Source organism: Chionomys nivalis, chromosome 8, assembly GCF_950005125.1.
Source record: "Chionomys nivalis chromosome 8, mChiNiv1.1, whole genome shotgun sequence".
Taxonomy (NCBI): domain Eukaryota; kingdom Metazoa; phylum Chordata; class Mammalia; order Rodentia; family Cricetidae; genus Chionomys; species Chionomys nivalis.
Window position 1 is genome coordinate 73,622,724 of NC_080093.1, and position 18,486 is coordinate 73,641,209.

Consider the following 18,486-nt stretch of genomic DNA (forward strand, 5'->3'; position numbering starts at 1 on the left):
AAGAGTCAAACATAAATTATCAGACTAGATTCATATTTAAAAACAAGCAAACAAACCACAATTAAGTATCAAAAGAATTCATGAAAATATTGCCATTTCTCTATCCAACGAAACATCACGCAACAAAATCCCCATTAAAAAAGGAAATACAGGCCCTGTCACATTTAAAGAAAATGTTGCTATATCAATTTATACAGAAAAGAATTTGCTCAGTATAGGAGAGGAAAAGTGGGAATATATTAGAAAGATACAGTGCAATGTTTTAGATGCACACACTGTATCCACTGTTATCAGAGTAGATGTGGACTTTTTAATTTAAAATTTAGATGCCTAGTTTAGAAAATTCCTCTAAAGTCTAATACCAAATACCTATAGTACTGTACTCAGTCACTTGGTTAAGCCTTAACTCAGACTGAGAGAAGTATATAACATTGCCACTTAACCCCTTCTACATTCCTAACAGAGAACAGAACATGTAAGGTTCACAGCAACATTGCCCAAGTTGTTGCCTGGTGAACATGACTCCTAGAGTAGAGCTGAAAGGCCTCGATGTGCATATCCAAGTGCTCTGTTAAACAAATCTTAAGACAGTATGTCAACACAAAGTTTGCTTCCAGAATACCACTGTACTCCAAAGAAGAACGCTTACCAGAGCCACTGCTTGCCTCCTTGCTTGAGACAGCACTTGCAGATGGCAGCAAACGATGCATCTGTGCTTGCTGGTCTGAGCGGCTGCTGCCGTCTGGGATGTTTTTATTCCACATGTTCACATTTTTGTAGTTGTATTTGCTCGGATCTCCCCAAGCTGAAGTTCCATCGTCAATCTCCATTTTACGTCGTATAGATTCTGGGGATGGCTCCTCCCAGCCTGTGGGTTCTTCCTCCTTTGTTGGAGCTGGAATAGGTCCTCCCAGCCAGCCTGTACCAGGAGGCTTGCCGGTGGCTGGTGGAATTCCCCATGATCCAACAATGTCTTGTTGCTTGTTCCAATCTGGAGAACTAACTGGTTTTGATGAATCTCCCCAACCTAGAGACTGATTACACTTTGGAGGGTCTCCCCATCCCTGGGAAGAATTAGGTTTAGAAGATTCATCCCATCCTGATGAATTATTTGGATTTATATTATTTCCCCATGTAAAAGAACTAGTTTTACCAAGTTCGTTCCAACCAGAAATGGACCTGTCACTGTCACTACCTCCTGAGCTGGATTTCTTATTAGCCTCACCCCAATGGTTACTCCTGGAAGTTTCTCCCCAGTTATCACTGGCAGAAATGGACCAACCTTGGTTTGATTTTTGTCCATCACCCCACCCCTGTTTGTTCTTTTGCGAATCATTCCATGCAGACTTTTCTTCTTTGCAATTCCCCCACTGATTGCTCTTAACCATTCCTGTAGCAGCAGAATCATCTTCCCACCCCCCCTGGCAGTTTGAGCCTTTGGAATCTCCCCACCTCAGAGTAGGTTTGGGATCGCCCCACCCTGATACAGATGAGGTATCATTACTATTAGGGCTAGTCTTATCTATACATGCCCCTGAGTTAAAAGTCTGTGTTGCAGAGCTTCCCCAGGCCTCTGTCCCATTGTCAGTTTTTCTTTCCCCTCTTGGTGATGTCTCTGTATCCCAGGCAGTATTCTGCTTAATAGGAGTCTGTCCCCAACCAGAGTTGGATAGGACACGTGGATCTAAGTCAGTTCTGTTTACAATGCTTTGGAGTAATGTGTGCTGATCAATTTTTCTTCTATCTCTACTCTGACTTTCCCCCGTTACTTTTTCTTCAAGGCGTCCAGTGCTCTCTGTACTGCCATCGCTCTCCACTGTGCCTCCTGTTTTGGCCCACACACTGTTTTGCTCATTTGTCTGAGATGTGGCAGAACCCTGATCCTCTTCCTCAGTAGATTTCCATCCATTTGTAAACTTCTTACCATTGCCATTTGCACTGTCATTGGAATGCTGATTGCTAGGCAGTTTGTTCCACTCAACACCGGGTAGACTAGTGCCAGTGTTCTGTGCAGGACTTCCCCATCCTCTTCGATTTCCTCCAGAATTCGCACCATTTCCACTTCCCCATGGTGAACTCTGGGAATTTGTTGTCCCAGGCTCCCACACACCTCCCCCTTTATTTGTGGTAACTTGAAAGTTAGTGCCCATAGGCCCATTTACGCCAGGCTGCATTAGAGTTGCATTCACAGTGTCACCATTGGCTTGGCCGTTAGGGCCTGCACATTTGTCACCAGAGTAATTAGAACCATAGGCACCCCATGTAGTACCGTAGGAGCCTCCAGTTTTTGACTCTCCATTGCTAAGGTGAGAAAGGGAAGTGCCATTCATAACTGACGGAGCCTGTATCTGAGGATGATTCATTGTGCTCACACGCCAGGCCCCTGGATTACTGGTAGGCAGTTCATTATTCTGTACTGAACCGGAGTTTGGTAAACTAGAGGTCATAAAGTTAGTAGTGTTATTTGGTCCAGTTGTTTCAGTGGTGATATTCTGAGGTTGACCACTGAATGTAACCTTCTGTGTACCACTTACTTCAGGCTCACAAGTTTCCTGAAGGTTGCCCCAGGTACCATGGGTAGAAGAGCCACTGACTTTAGAGTTGATACTCTGATTGTTAGGCATCTGGCCTATGGTATTACACTGAATATTGATGCCAGAACTCCCACTCCCTACAGGCCCTTTTAGGGCAAGTCCATTGTTTTCTAATACTGGCCAGGCACCATGGTTGCTAGCTGAATTCAAAGTGCTTGGATTTAACCCTCCATTTGATGAAGAACTTACAGTGCCCCAAGCATTCATTCTATTGTTACTACTTTCTGATTTGCTTTCAGGAGCATCCACAGAGACCTGACATGTGCTTATTATGGCTCCATGGGGGAAGCCCCATGGCCCAGAACTACTTCCATGGCCCACATTATTGCTGCTGCTACCAACCACAAACTTGCTTTGAGAACCGAGTCCAGTGCTGTTCCGAAGGCCATCTTTTTCACCACCTGTATTCCCTGAAGCCATGACAGTGATGTTTCTCTCTGACTCAGAACTGGAGGCAGAATCAGCATCCATACATTCTGAGGCCAACTCAGGATCACTGCCAGGGGCTGAGGGCCATGCTTCTTTTTCCAACAAGTCCTTTACAGCATTCTCACAGCTTGTGCTACAGTCACTTGTAGAAGACACAGGTCCCCGCTGGCAATTTTCATAATGGGATCCTGAAGTGTTATGATTTATATCTAGAATAAAGGAGAAGTACAACTATTTATAAAGTGGAAACCATTTCCAAAATGATATTAAGTAGGCTGAGAAAAATGATGATCCATTACAAATACATGTAGCTCCTCAACATTAGCAAGATGCTCCGCAGTACAGCTGAGGTACTAGTCATCTTCCAGCCACCAATTCTCCATGTTCAGTAATTTCACAGGCAGAATTGTGCTGCTTTGTTCGACACCCTATAGTATTGTGTGGAACAGAAAGCCCCATAGGAATACCCACTAAATGTATGATGGGCAAAATCCCAACAAACCAAGAATTTTGGAGTAAGGAAGACTAGTGGCAGTGATGAATTAAGGCAGTCCACGCTCACAGAGACTTGACTTGGGAGAAAATGGACTAGGCAGTAAGGAGTCACATTAATAGTATGATTTGCTACCATGGAAAAATGATTCTGCTTCTACTACTTTCTCTCAAAGCACAAATGCTAAGTAGATAATAAGAGCGTACTTTCTCTCAAAGCACAAATGCTAAGTAGATAATAAGAGCGGTTAAGAATGGCAAGAAAAGCAACTAGAGATCAACCTGTAAAGTAACCAGTGAGCATAATTCAAGTAAGTACTGCAAAGAGCACAAACTATTGCTCCCTTGTAGAAATACTTTATCAAAAAAGCTATCAGAAGTTGGGTGTTGTCACATCTTTAGTTCAAAACCTCAGGAAGCAGAGCTCTGTGACTCAGAGATAAGCCTAGACTATGTAGAACCTTGTCCTCCTCCCACCACCAAAAGCAGTCAATTTCATTTGTCTTCTAGTCTCCCTGAGAAGAAATAATTCTATCCTGCAACACACAGCAGCAGCAATACCAACCCATGGCCAGCATTCATTGCTACACAGCAGCAACTCTGCAAACATCTGCACCAAGTCCTTGGCACAATTCTAGAGCACAAGTATCGTCCTTACTTTGCAGGAGAGAAACCAAGGGGCAAAAGTTAAAATACTTACAGAAACTGAATGAGAGAGGCAAGAGATGTGCTGGATAGTTTCACGTCAACTTGACATAAGCTAAGTCATGAGAGGAAGACATCCTCAGTTAAGAAAATACCTCCAAGTCAAATCTGGTTGTGCAAGTCTTTAATCCCAGCATTCAGGCTAGCCTGGTCTACATAGAAACTTTCTTAAGAAACAAAAACGAATGACAACAAAAAATGCCTCCATAAGATCAGGCTGTAGGCAAGCCTGTATGGCATTTTCTTAATTAGTGATTGATGCAGGAGGGTCTAGCTCACTGTGGGTGGTGTCATCCCTGGGCTGGTGGTCTTGGGTTCTAGACGAAAGCAGGCTGAGCAAGTCATGGAGACAAAGTCAATAAGCAGCACACCTCCATGGACTCTGCATCAGCCCCTGCCTTGTTTGAGCTCCTGTCCTGACTTCCTTTGATGATGAACAGTGATATGGAAGTGTAAGTCAAATAAACCCTTTCCTCCCCAACTTGCTTTTTGGTCATGGTGTTTCATGACAGCAACACAAAACCCTAACTAAGACACAAAATAAGTTTTAGAGTCCTCCATAAAGCGAAGTAACTAAAATTCCGTGACGAGCACATCAGCAACAACAGGACTCAAGCTTGGATTCTTCATAGCGGCTAGAGAGCAACAACCTGTGAAACGAGGTCATGTTATTTTCATTTGAGGGTAAAGAATGCTGGGAACTGAACTCTTTTCATGTTGGGCGAGCGTTTCACCACTGAGCTTCATTCCTGATCCAATGCTGAGATGGGGGTCTCTAAGTGCTGCCCAGGTTGGCCTTGAATTTGTGAACAATCTTTCAGCATTACCCATAAAAATGTTGAGATCAAAGGCTTGTGCTACCAGACCATCATTAAGAACAAAATGACAGCACATATCACAGCTAGTGTCAAGTCTACTTACTACACAATGCCTCCTTCTAGAAAATATGTGGAGTATAAAACTTCTTTACTAATTGCCCTTAACTTAATAAAAATACTTAAGTTTTTTTCCTATTTTTAAAAAATTTATTTTTTTACATGTCATGCATTTGTGTGGCTGGGGTGTGTGTGTGTGTGTTCCTGAAGGTCAGAAGGGACGGCACTGGATCCTCTGGAGTTGAAGTCACAGGCAGCAGCTGTAAGCCAACCTGATTTGGGTGTTGGAAGATGCTTAGTCTCTCAAAGAGCAGCAAGACTTCTTAACCACTAGCTAAGACCTAAGCCTTAGCTTTTATTCTTCCCTGTGCACAATAAACCAAAACCATCACCCATCCCTAAATGTGAACCTTCCCTCCAAATCGAGACCAGCTCCGTTTGCATCACTATCCCCACCTTGGACCACTGTTATGTCAACTACAATTACCTGCATCATGTATTGTCATTTCCATAAGCAGCAATAAAAAAAAAAAACACTGAGCATCTACAATAAAACTACCCACACTGAAAATAAGAGCATAGACTTGAAGTGAACAATGAAAATGCACAAAGCATTCCCACTACAACATGGAAAAAGAATACACGTCAAGGACACTACTATTCAATCCTGTGCTGGAAGGACTACCTGATACATTATAACAAGATAAACACACAAGGACTCACACACAAAAAAACCCAACCATATGGACATAGCTTAGTTGGTGGAACGCTTGTCGAGCATACACAAAGCCCTGGGTTCAGTTCCCAACACTGCAGAAACTGGGCATTGTAATACACGTCTATGATCTCAACAGTGGAGGGATGTGGTAGTGGAGGGAGTAGTATCGTAAGTTCAAAGTCATCATCAGCTGCATAATGAGCTAGATAGAGGTCAACCTGAGCTACACAACAGATTCTGTCAAAAAAAAAAAAATTACCAAGAAAAAGTGACTTTACTATATACCGTGTGTGTGTGAGAGAGTGTGTGAGAGATCTTGATTTTCAAAAGTCATAAAATCACTTAGAAAATAAGTAACAAAAATACTTGAAAGTCCTATATAATTAGGCTTTATTGCAGCCCATAGAAATAAACTTGCTACAGAAACTCAATCCTGGAAGGAATGAAGCAGCAAGACTCTGTGTTCAACCAGAGATGTGTAAGAGAATTAAAAGTGACTTAGACATGCTTGGTAACAAGTACAAGAACTTCCCCCAGTCTCAAACAGTGGGAGCCTGCAGGATCACACAACAGACAACAAAGTGCACCAAGAGACTGTATAAGCACTACTAAACCTGAAGCCAACTTACTAACAGAACCAAGTAGATGCCAAAGTTAGAGCAAAGGCCAACATTTTAAATTTGTAGGAGAAAAGGAATAGTCAGGACTTGGATGATGTGGGAAGGTCATTTGTCAATCTGTTGATTTCATTGGTTAATAAAGAAACTGCCTTGGCCCATTTGATAGGCCAGCCCTTAGGTGGGTGGAGTAGACAGAACAGAATGCTGGGAAGAAGGGAAGTGAGCTCAGATGCTATGCCTCTCCTCTCCAGGGCAGATGCGATGAAGCTCCAGCACAAGATGGACGTACACTAGAATCTTCCTGGTAAGCCACCACCTCGTGGTAGTACACAGATTATTAGATATGGGTTAAAGCAAGATATGAGAGTTAGCCAGAAGAGGCTAGATATAATGGGCTAGGCAGTGTTTGTTTATATGAATACAGTTTGTGTGTTGTTATTTCGGGTATAAAGCTAACCATGTGGGAGCCGGGCAGGATGAAAAACAGGCCTGCCCGCAGCTCCATCTATACTTGGAAAATGTTTTTTTTTTTATTTTTTTATTTTTTTTTAAATGAGACAATAAATAAAAGCCAACAAATAATTAAAGTTTTTTTTTAAAAAGGAGAAAAACAAGTTACTGGTAAAAAGAATGTTTTATTCATCAAAGAAAAGAAACCAGGCAGGCCATGGCAAGTCTCTATGAGTTTGGGGCTAACAGCAGGAGCCCTGCTACAGCTGTCATCCCAGTACTCAGGAGGCTAGTGCAAGGGCATGGAGAGTTTCACGCTAGTCTGGGTCACAAAGTGAGTCTTTGTCTAAACCATCTACCTCCAGCCCACACCAAAAAAGAAACCATAAAATAACCAATTTTCTCTTACAGAGAATGAAAAACAGCAGCAGCTGCTGACCCTGCAAAGGGGTTCCATCACCTTTAATGTCACTACAAGTGTTCTCTGATTCCAACATTGACCTTGCCTGGAGATATTTGTGGTGATCTAATGGTTTGCTATTGTTGTTATTTTAATTATTTTAGGAAGAAAATTAATATTGTTGTTATTCTTAATTACTTTAGGAACATATGGAGACTACCTTCAGTAATTATGACTTAAAATTCCATTTTGAAACTGTAGCATACTTGATACTTTCAATAAATCCTAATTGAGAAATTGTTTCTAAAGTGAATTATTACAGATGACTTCTCGAGGCATTTTTGATTTTGAAAATGCTACCGTATAGAGGGAAATGGTGGGAAAAGGAAATGGCAACTGAGGAATCCGTCAGAAGCTGATCAGACACAAAAGTCCAGTAGAAGAAGGAAACCAACGCTCATTACTCTAAGCAACGAGGAGTAAAACATTCAGGCTTGTAAGTACAATATGACCATGACTTTGCCGCAAGAAACAGTGAGGAACACTGAGATCATAAACCCCTGTATTATAGGAAGGAAGGAAGCATTACTGAGTAAATGTAAAATCAAAGTTTTCATACAGTGTGGTGCTACACATTACTAAGTGAAATCCATATTACCATCAGTGCTGAGCATGGTGGTGTACACCTTTAAAACTAGCACTGGGGAGGCAGAGGCAGATGGATCTCTGACTTAAGAGGCCAGCCTGGTTTTACAGAGTGCATTCCAAGACAGCCAAGGCCACACAGAGAAACCTTGTCTTGAAAACACAAAACAAACAACAAACAAAAAATGCCATCAGCATCCCATTCAGAAACAATTCTAGGAGAGGGGCTAGCTGACCCAGACCTAGAAGGATGAAACAGTGTATTGGGGATACCTATGCAAACAGAGTCTGGAGAGCAGAGCCAAAACAGCTGATGTCAGTTAAATGACTGATGGAAGAAACAACACTCTCAAGAAGAATTGAAGCTGAAGGAAATTCAATAATTTTTTCCCCTTTCAAATACTTAAATGTTCCTTTTTAACTTAAACACTTTAAGTCTCACCAGAAGAAAGCTTCAAAAGTAAATAATACTCAGGGCTGATGATGATTCAGTAAGTAATGTTCAGAGTACCTATTTCTGAGCTGTTGGTCTAGGAGCAGCAAACTTTTGCTCCAATTAACAAATATTTTCATGGGCAAGATGGTCTATGATAACTACTCAATTCTGCTGATGTGTCTTGAAATCAGTCAATGAGACATGTCAATGAGAAGGCACAAGAAAGCTGCTGAACACATCAGTCAGGAAAAGCATGCTGCTTTTGACCAGATGCTGACTATGTCCTTCCACTAAGCAAGCAACTGACAGTAAAAGGGGAGAAAAGAAACAGAAATCTGGAGTTCAAAATGAGCAGAGCATGATAAACCGTGAGTCATGACTAACTAAGGTAAGATTCAAGAATGATTTTGATGATTCTAGATGGGTTTGTGAATAATGGTGTGCCAATCTGTGGAGGACAAAGGCATCAAGAAGGAAGAAGTATGAGTTCAAGTTTGGACATACTGAGTTTAAAGGAACCTAATATTAGCTGAAGATTCCGGATGCATGAAACATGGAGAAACATGAAACAAAGACATGGAAAGGAATAAAACTTGAGAGCTGGTCAGAGGAACTGCTAAATACACAAGAGGAGCAGAGGGTACAAGAAGAGAAGAGATAGACATTATGCAGAGATTTTTAACATTTTTTATTTATCTTTTTTAAAAAAACAAACTATCTTTTATCATTATACATACCAATCCAAGTTCCCACTCCCTCCCCTCCACAACTCCCCCAGCCCCCATCTATTCCTCAGAGAGGGTAAGGCACATTGCTTTGGGGAAAGTCCAAGGCCATCGCTACTATATCTAGGCTGAGCAAGGTATCCATCCAAAGAGAATAGGATCTCAAAAAGCCAGTACAAGTAGTAGAGATAAATCCCAGTGCGACTGCCAGTGGCCCTTAGTCTGCCCCAGCCATGCAGCTGTCAACCACATTCAGAGGAACTAGTTTGGTCCTATGCTTCCCTCCCAATCCGGCTGGAGTTGGAGATCCCATTAGCTCAGGTAAACTGTTTCAGTGGGTGAACCCATCAAGGTCTTGCTTGACCTCTTTGCTCATATTCTCATTTCTCCCACTCTTCAACTGGACTTTGGAAGCTCAGTACAGGTCTCTGCCTCTGTTTCCATCTGTGGCTGGATGAAAGTTCTACAGTGATATTTAAGATAGTCATCATTCTGACTACAAGGCAAGGCCAGTTTGGGCACCCTTTCCACTATTGCTTAGGGTCTTAGCTGGGGTCATCCTTGTGGATTCCTGGGAATTTCTCTAGAGCCAGGTTTCTTGCTAGCCCCATAATGGTTCCCTCAATCAAGATATTTCTTTCCTTGATCTCATATCTGTCCTTCCTCCATCTAGACTATCCCGTTTCTTCAAGTTCTCCTCACCTCTCCCCTTTTCTTTCCCTTCCACCTTCCTTTCCCTCCCCACCCCCATGCTCCCAATTTTGTCAGGCAATCTTGTCTATTTGGACTTTCCAGGTAGATCTATATATGTTTTTCTTAAGAGTTTACCTTATTACTTAGCTTATTACTATAGACTCAATATCCTTTGTTTATAACTAGTATCCACTTACAAGTGAGTACATACTATATTCATGTTTTTGGGTCTGGGTTACTTCACTCAAGATAGTATTTTCTAGTTCCATTCATTTGCATGCAAAACTCAAGATGTCATTGCCCCCGCTCCCCCGAGTAGTACTCTAATGTGTAAATGTGCTTTATTTTCTTCCATTCTTCAGTTTGAGGGGCATCTAGGTTGTTTCCAGGTTCTGGCTATTACAAATAATGCTGCTATGAACATAGCTGAACAAATGCCTTTGTAGTATGATTGAACATCTTTTGGGTATATGCCCAAGAGTGGTAATGCTAGATCCTGATGTAGGTTGATTCCCAATTTTCTGAGAAACCGCCATACTGATTTCCAAAATGATTGTACAAGTATACATTCCTACAGCAATGGATGAGTGTTTCCCTTACTCCACATCCTGTCCAGTATAAGCTATCACTGGTATTTTTGATTTTAGCCATTCTGACAGGTATAAGATGGTATCTCAGAATTGTTTTGATTTGCATTTCCCTGACGGCTAAGGATGTCTAACATTTCCCTAAGTGTCTTTCGGTCATTTGAAATTTTTCTGTTGAGAATTCTGTTTAGTTCTGTACCCAATTTTTTTATTGGATTATTTAGAATTCTGATGTCTAATTTCTTGATTTCTTTATATATTTTGTAGATCAGTCCTTTGTCTGATGTGGTGGAAATCTTTTCCCATTCAGTAAGCTGCCTTTTTGTCTTACTGTGTCCTTTGCTTTACAGAAGCTTCTCAGTTTCAGGAGGTCTCATTTACTTATTGCTACTCTCAGTGTCTGTGTTACTGGAGTTATAGATAGCAAATGGTCTCCTGTGCCCATGCATTGAAGTCTACTTCCCACTTTCTCTTCTGTGAGGTTCAGTGTGGCCAGATTTATATTGAGGTCTTTAATCCATTTCAATTTGAGTTTTATGCATGGGGATAGATATGGGTCTATTTGCATTTTTCTACATGTTGCCATCCAGTTATGCCAGCACCATTTGTTGAAGATGCTTTTTTTCCATTGTATAATTTTAGCTTCTCTGACAAAAATCAGGTGTTCATAGGTGTCAGGGATGGTGATGACTCCGTAAGCTCTTTTATTGTACGGGATTGTTTTGGCTATCCTGGGTTTTTTTGTTTTTCCATATGAAGTTGATTATTGTTCTTTCAAGGTCTGTGAAGAACTGTATTGGGATTTTTGATGGGGATTGCATTGAATCTATAAATTGCTTTTGGTAGGATTGCCATTTTTATTATGTTGAACCTACCTATCCAAGAGCATGGAAGATCTTTCCATTTTCTGGTATCTTCTTCAATTTCTTTTTCCAAAGACTTAAAGTTCTTGTACAGTTCTTTTACTTCTTTGGTTAATGTTATCCCAAGATATTTTATGTTGTTTGTGGCTATTGTGAAAGGTGATGTTTCTCTGATTTCTTTCTCAGCTTATCATTTGTATGTAGGAGGGCTACTGATTTTTTTGAGTTGATCTTGTATTCTACCACATAACTGAAGGTATTTATCATCTGTAGGAGTTCCCTGGTAGAGTTTGTGGGTCACTTATATACTATCATATCATCTACAAATAACAAAAGTTTGACTTTCTTTGTTTTCAATTTGTATCCCCTTGATCTCCTTTTGTTGTCTTATTGCTATAGCCAGAACTTCAAGAACTATGTTGAAGAGATATGCAGAGAGTGGACAGCTTTGTCTTGTTCCTCCTGATTTTAATGGAATCACTTTCTTAAAAACGAAGAAGCTTTTAAGAAAAAGTGATTAGAAAGAAAAAAAATCAAAACCAAACACCAACAACATCTACTTACAAGAGACTTTTGAAAACAGAATTCACATTTCAATACTTTCAACAGTCTGCATCTGACATCCTGGTATCAATAGCTCCTCTGGTTAGTGAGCAAGAGGAAGATCGCAGAGAACTATAGCAGTGTATGCCATTACTGTAAGACTTCTAAAAATAGGACAAAAGTTCTCTAAGATTCTCAAGGATATAGCGACTTAGAGAAACTCAAAGCAAGTAGACATTTCAGTGTTCCCAGGTGAAAGGAAGGACAGGGGTGCTAGAAGTGCAAGTTATACATGCTACCTTGGAAGAGACCAACGGGAGAGGCAGGACCATTTCAATCTTCAAACACTTTCAGAAAGCTTAATGCCCTCCAAATTTTTACTCATTTCACATTATAGCTTAAATGTCTTTGAGCTTCCTTTAAAAAAGAAAAATTTAAAAAATGGAGGGAGGGAATATTTCAAATACAGGAAATTGATAAAAAATAATTTCTGTAACACCACTTTAATAAGTACAGAGTGAGCCGGGTGGTGGTGGCGCACGCCTTTAATCTCAGCACTCGGGAGGCAGAGGCAGGTGGATCTCTGGGAGTTTGAGGCCAGCCTGGTCTACAAGAGCTAGTTCTGGGACAGGCACCAAAGCTACAGAGAAACCCTGCCTCGAAAAAAAACAAAAAACAAAACAAAAAAAAAATAAGTACAGAGTGCTATGGGAAGAGTCCCTACATTCTTCTCTACATGTCTATTTTGCCAATAGACAAATAAAACCTTTACATTTTATATTTGAATTCATCCATAAACAATATGGTACTATCTTACATGCTTTTTTATATTTCATACCATGAACAAACAAAGCTACCTTAAAATGCCGAGCAGAAATGTGAAAACTATTAGAAGACACTGGTGAACTGTTAGTGGTCCTGTGGACGGGGAGATAAACAACAGTGTCAACGCTGGAGAAGAGACCACCCTAGTGTCAGGGCACTAAAGAGGAAGTGCCATGAGGTTCACCATTTCACCTTCAAAAGGTTTAACCATAACGAACGTGTGCTGTGTGTGACAGAAAAAACAAAACACAGTGAGTCAACTAAGAGTGGTGCCAGCCCTTGGGCTAGAGAGGACGTACATAAACTGTTCTAGTCTTTGTAACAGAACCACATGAATTATGCCATATGGAAGAGAAGGACAGATTATAGCATTCTGGCCATAAGAACACTATTCTGTCTGGGCTGCTGAGTGATATTACCACCACTAGAGTCTTCTAACTCAGGCTAATTGAGCAAGAACAGGTTATGAGTCAAGTGCAAAGAGGTAATCTGAGACTGTGTTTACTGTTCCTACTGTGTGCATTATGTAAGTGTGAGTACCTGTGTGCTATAGGTCAGAAGACAACTCTGTGGTATCAGTTCTCTCCTATTAACTTCACAGGGTTCTCGAGATTGAACTCAGGTCATTAGGCTTTGCACAGTCAGTGTTTTTACCTAATGAACCATCTTGACATCCCCCATCAATCACACTGTTGGAGACTGTATCAGATAATGACAGGTCAGGGCTTAGCATTGCACAAGGTCCTAACAAAAATGAAGTGCAGAGCTGCTTGAGAAGAGAACCCACTATTTATATCCCTTACCTGCTAGCCTGAGGGTGGTTTTGCATCTCATCTAAGTATTCATTTTACTCTTTGCACAGAATATACTAAGACAAGAGAGGCATCTTTTTCCTCTTGACCATGAAAATTTGAATTTGACTTCTATGTATTGCATCATGCCAAATCTACTCCTAATCTAAAAAGGCTAAATACAAGCAATTCTGAATTCTGTATCATCTACACAATTAAAGTGTCTCTGAGTGACTGAGCATGCAACTTACACTGTCATCACTAGTTGGCTGCTTCCTAATGTGTAGAACAAATATGGTACTACCTGATGTGTGAAAAAAGAATATATGCACCTCACTTGTACACAGTCATGACACACACCCTGTGAAGAGCAGTCCTGCAATCGTCACACCCATTGCCATTAGCTCTGTAAGATCTGATTCTTACAAGGAACCTTTTCTGGCTCATTGACTTCTCATGGTCTGTTTTATAGCTAAAGTTTCAGCTACCACTACAAACAGAATACACAGTGATACATTAATATAAGTACATAAAATACACTTGCAAGAGGAGAGTCAGAAATATCTTTTAAAGACAAAAAGTACCAGGGCTAGAAAGCTGGCTCAGAGGTTAAGAGCACTTAATGCCCTTGCAGGGGATCCAGGCTCAGTTCCTAGCACCTATACGGGGTTTACAGCTGCCTTGATCTCAAGTTTCAGGAGATATGATACCCTCTTCTGGCCTGTGTGGGCTCCTGCACACATAGTACATATGTACTCATGCAAGAGCACACGTACAGATATATTTTAAAAAATTTAAATAAACCTTTAAAGACAAAAGTACCAATTTTATTCTCTGGAGTGTTTCAGTTTCAGTCTTCCTCACTTAATGGCTTCGGGATTTAATACCTCCAAATAAATGTATAGCTGCTTGCCAAGCTCTTTATTAAAAGAATTTATTTATTTATACATTTTATGTATATGGTACTTTGTCTGCATGTACATCTGCATACCAGAAGAGGGCATAAACCAACTATGAGATACCACGTGGGTTCTGGGAACTGAACTCAGACCTACTGAACCATCTCTCCAGCCCTGCCTGTATCTCCTAAAAACAGGTAGGGGTGGGGAGGCAGCACGGACTTCTTCATTGATTTCTTTGGAGGCTTTTTCTTCCTATGCTCACACATGGTAACTTCTCATCAGAACGAGCATCTACTAAACTTGACTCTTTTGACCCATACTCATTTTGTGTATGTGTACATTTTGGCCATGTGTAGGCATGTGTGCATGTGGAGGACAGAACCCAATGCTAGGTGTCTCCAATCTTATTTTTCCACACAAGGTTTGTCACAGAGCCTGGACATGGCCAATTTGGCTAGATTAGCTTGCCAGCAAGTCCCAAGGATCCTCCCTTGCCCTGTCTTCCCTGTGCTGGGATTACAAATGTGCATCACTCTATTTGGCTTTTTTAAAATAGGGATGCTGAAAAATCTGAACTTGGTCCTTATGCTTGCACAGTAAGCACTTTACTAAGTGAACATCCTTCTAGCCCCACAGTTATTGAGATACACAACTCTTATACTACCATTGTTTCCATTTTAAAAATAGCTTTATTCTTCCCTTTCCCAAAAGGAAGAGGCATACCTAAACTTTTCTAAATATACGTTCCTTCACTGCCCATTTATCATATACCACCCTACCTGGCTCATAGCAGGAACTCAGGCATTTGATGGATAAGGAACACTCTCCTAAGATTTTAGTAACAGATTGCTTATGCCAATGAAGAATACATTTTCTTTTAACCTGGCTTCCCAAATAAAATTCAACTTCTTTTTTTAAAGATTTATTTATTATGTCTACAATATCCCTCTTGCCTATACACCTCCATGCCAGAAGAGGGCACGAGATTTCATTACAGATGATTGTGAGACACCATGTGGTTTCTGGGAATTGAACTCAGGACCTCTGGAAGATAAGTCAGTCCTGCTAACATCTAAGCTATCTCTCCAGCCCCCTCAACTTCTTAATTATCTATAACCTGGATTATATACAATGTTAAACTGTTTTGGAAAGTGAAGGTCTTTCTATAAATGTAAGCGTAAGCTAACTAATCTTGTTTTGGAGTTATCTGAAATGAGGGAACCTCAATGGAGAAAATGCTTCCATAAGATCCCATGAATTAGCTTTTTGATCAATCTGACACAGGTAGTAAGTGGTTTTGGGGAACAGGAAGTAGTTTTAAACATGATAACAATATGTGTCCTTCTCATAATGTGCAGCTCTAGAGACATGGATTAGAAACGTCTTCCTTTTCCTTTTCTATCACAAGTAATGCATTGCCAAAGAGCACCATGGTGGTTATGAGCATAGCTCTGGAATCAGACAGAACTTTGAGTCCAAAATGTACTGCTTACTAGCTGTGAAGTAGGGCAATATATTTTAACACAGAGCAGTGCTTGGCATACATAAAAGAACATCCAGGCAGCAAGTGATAGTCACCAGGGATGGTCAGTGATGATGATGAGAGCTACCCTGTGGAGGGTTGCAGAAGAGGAAATGTACATAACCGCATAACACAAGGAGTGGGGAGGGCTCACTTTTAACTACAAACTTAATAAATATGGGACCTGAGAGAAGATGAAAACAATCACAATATTCACTTTCTAAGTAAGGTAAGTATGTAACTGGCAGTAAAGAATTCTCCACTCAATTGGCCTATTGAGGATTCTTAAAGCCCAGCTCTTGAGTTCTTGCCATACAAAACATATCAACAAAAAATTAGAGATTATAAATGTTACTACACTACCAAAAATGAGTCCTATAGCAAAGGTCTTTTCTCACCTGACTGGGTTTTGCTGTTCTGCACCTCTCCGTTATTTGGTGGCTGTTGATTTGTTACAGCACTGCTTTCTGATTGGTTGTTTAACACCTTAACAGCAGATCCCAGGTTTGCTGCTATGACAGGAAAATGCTGACCCCTCTTTAGAAGCTGTTTGTGTTCCTGGTGGCGAAATCGTGGAGGTACTTCACGAGGATACCGAGGCAAGGCCTGTGGCTGCTGTTGCTGCTCCTGCTGCTGCTGCTGTTGCTGCTGCTGCGGCGGCTGCTGATTGCTGGCTGTAGCTCGCTTGGCATTATTATTAGTGCTGGTTGCTGTGGAAGTGCCGTTATCAGAGTTGGCAGGCTGAGGCTGGCTTACACTGGGCTTTATCTGTTCTGGCACTAATTCCAACAAAAGAACAGAGGTGGAAAAGATTAGCCAGTGAAGTACACCTTACCCTCAAACTCAAAGGCACTATGAAAACAACCTGAACAGAAGCTTTAAGCGTCAGAACAGCCTCATTCAGAGGCTCAAATTTCTGAAGAGATGCCACTACCTAGAGTCAAACTTTACTTCTCCTGACAAGCTACTCAAGTATCCACAAGGGTGTACATTCCTGTGCTGGGGTTACAAGTTGATACAGTCATGTTGGACTTGGTCACTACTTTAAGTATTTAGAAGATACAGGGGGGAAAAGGCTTTATTTCCATACAAAGGGCAAAATTATGAATTTTCCACTGGTGAATATATCTAAGCAAAGAACAAGTTCAGAATAGGATGCAAATGCAGGAGACAGGATGGAACCTGTGCAGCTTTCAAGAGTGAGGAATGACCTGGACAGCACCTTAGACAAATCTAAGAAAATACTTGTGTGGTACATGACTGACTGGAAAGTGATAGGTGATTCTAACTGTTCAGCATGAATATCTGTAAATAAACTAATGGAAGCACCTTAAAGCTGCAAAACTAGACCTCATTCTCAAAACCACAATTGGCATGGTATCTGGGCTTAGGCTTCAACTTCAGCCTCAATGAATCTGCTGTAAGACATTCCAGTATCAAACGCTTTTAGTCATTATAAAGCACAGGACATATGCCTGTTTAAGTACTGGCTATTCTGTAATGGTGGTGTGGTAGTTTGAAAGAAAAGGCCCAAAATAGTGTCCAAAGAGAGTGGAACTATTAAGAGGTATGGCCTTGTTGGAGTATATATGGAAATATGTTAGAGGAAATGTGTTATTGTGGAGGAGGGCTTTGAGGTTTCATGTACCTAGTGAGACAGACAACTTCCTGTTGCCTGCTGATCAAGATGTAGAACTCTCAGCTACCTTTTCAACACGTCTGCCTGCACACTGTCATGTCCCACCAATGGACTAAATGTCTGAACCTAAGCGGGCCACCAAAATGAAACATTTTCCTTTATAAGAGTTGCTGTGGTCATGGTGTCTCTTCACAACAATGGAAACCCTAAGACAGCTGGCATACCATTCTATATACCTGCAATAGTTCAATCCCACTATAGAACAAAATAAAACTCTGGTACTGGTGAGGACACTTGAGAAAATTCTGGTAAAGGCTTAAGTAAAACATCCTTAACCCAACTTAGAAATCTTATTTGTTTCTATTCTATAAACAAATTCTATAAAGCAGGGATGGCCTTAGTCAATTCACCCAGCAAATTGTAACCATTCAATAGATGCTATTGTTGTAGCCTACACAAGAGCTATTGTCAAGTGTTTCTACTGTAAAGATGCTGTGACTGAGGCTTTGCTCACTGTGTTGTTAGAGTATTCAACCCAGCTTCTTTCTGCACCATCAGCTCCAGGGCTGCCTTTCGTTCAGCAATCCAAACTAATTTCCCTTCTGTAAGACTTCCTGAGTTGGACTGACTCTCACATTAACATTTTCTAATATAAAATCATGTCTTCCTTTTTTTCCAAGGTGACTTTATTTTTTACAGGACTCAAGCAAACTGTAGTCCAAGAGAAATTACAATGAAAAACTAACAAATATTCTCTCTATTGTTTGGAACTCTTCCATCCATCCATCCATCATCATCATCATCATCATCATCATCATCATCATCCTATTTATTTAGTATATGTCAACGTGGCACAAGCTAGAGTCATCAAAGCAGAGGGAGCCTCATTGAGAAAATGTCTCCTCCAAAAGGTTTAGTTAAAGGCAAGGCTTTGGGGCATTTTCTTAGTGACCGATGGGAGAGGGGCTACACATTATGGGTATGGCTAGGGCAGGTGGTCCTAGGTTTTATGAAAAAGCAGGCTGAGCAAGC

The 18,486-nt window shown here is 40.8% G+C and overlaps 1 protein-coding gene across 5 annotated transcripts in view; it reads right to left on the reverse strand.

The window, feature by feature from the left end:
- Nucleotides 1-18,486, reverse strand: part of Tnrc6a (trinucleotide repeat containing adaptor 6A) — a 169,231-nt gene that overhangs the window by 23,504 nt on the left and 127,241 nt on the right. For all 5 annotated transcript variants that reach the window (XM_057780009.1, XM_057780008.1, XM_057780010.1 and 2 more), the window contains 2 exons: nucleotides 16,214-16,594; nucleotides 650-3,232 (listed from right to left, as the gene is read on the reverse strand). In XM_057780009.1, the coding sequence (XP_057635992.1) occupies nucleotides 650-3,232; nucleotides 16,214-16,594 (2,964 nt within the window). The remainder of the gene's footprint in view (nucleotides 1-649; nucleotides 3,233-16,213; nucleotides 16,595-18,486) is intronic.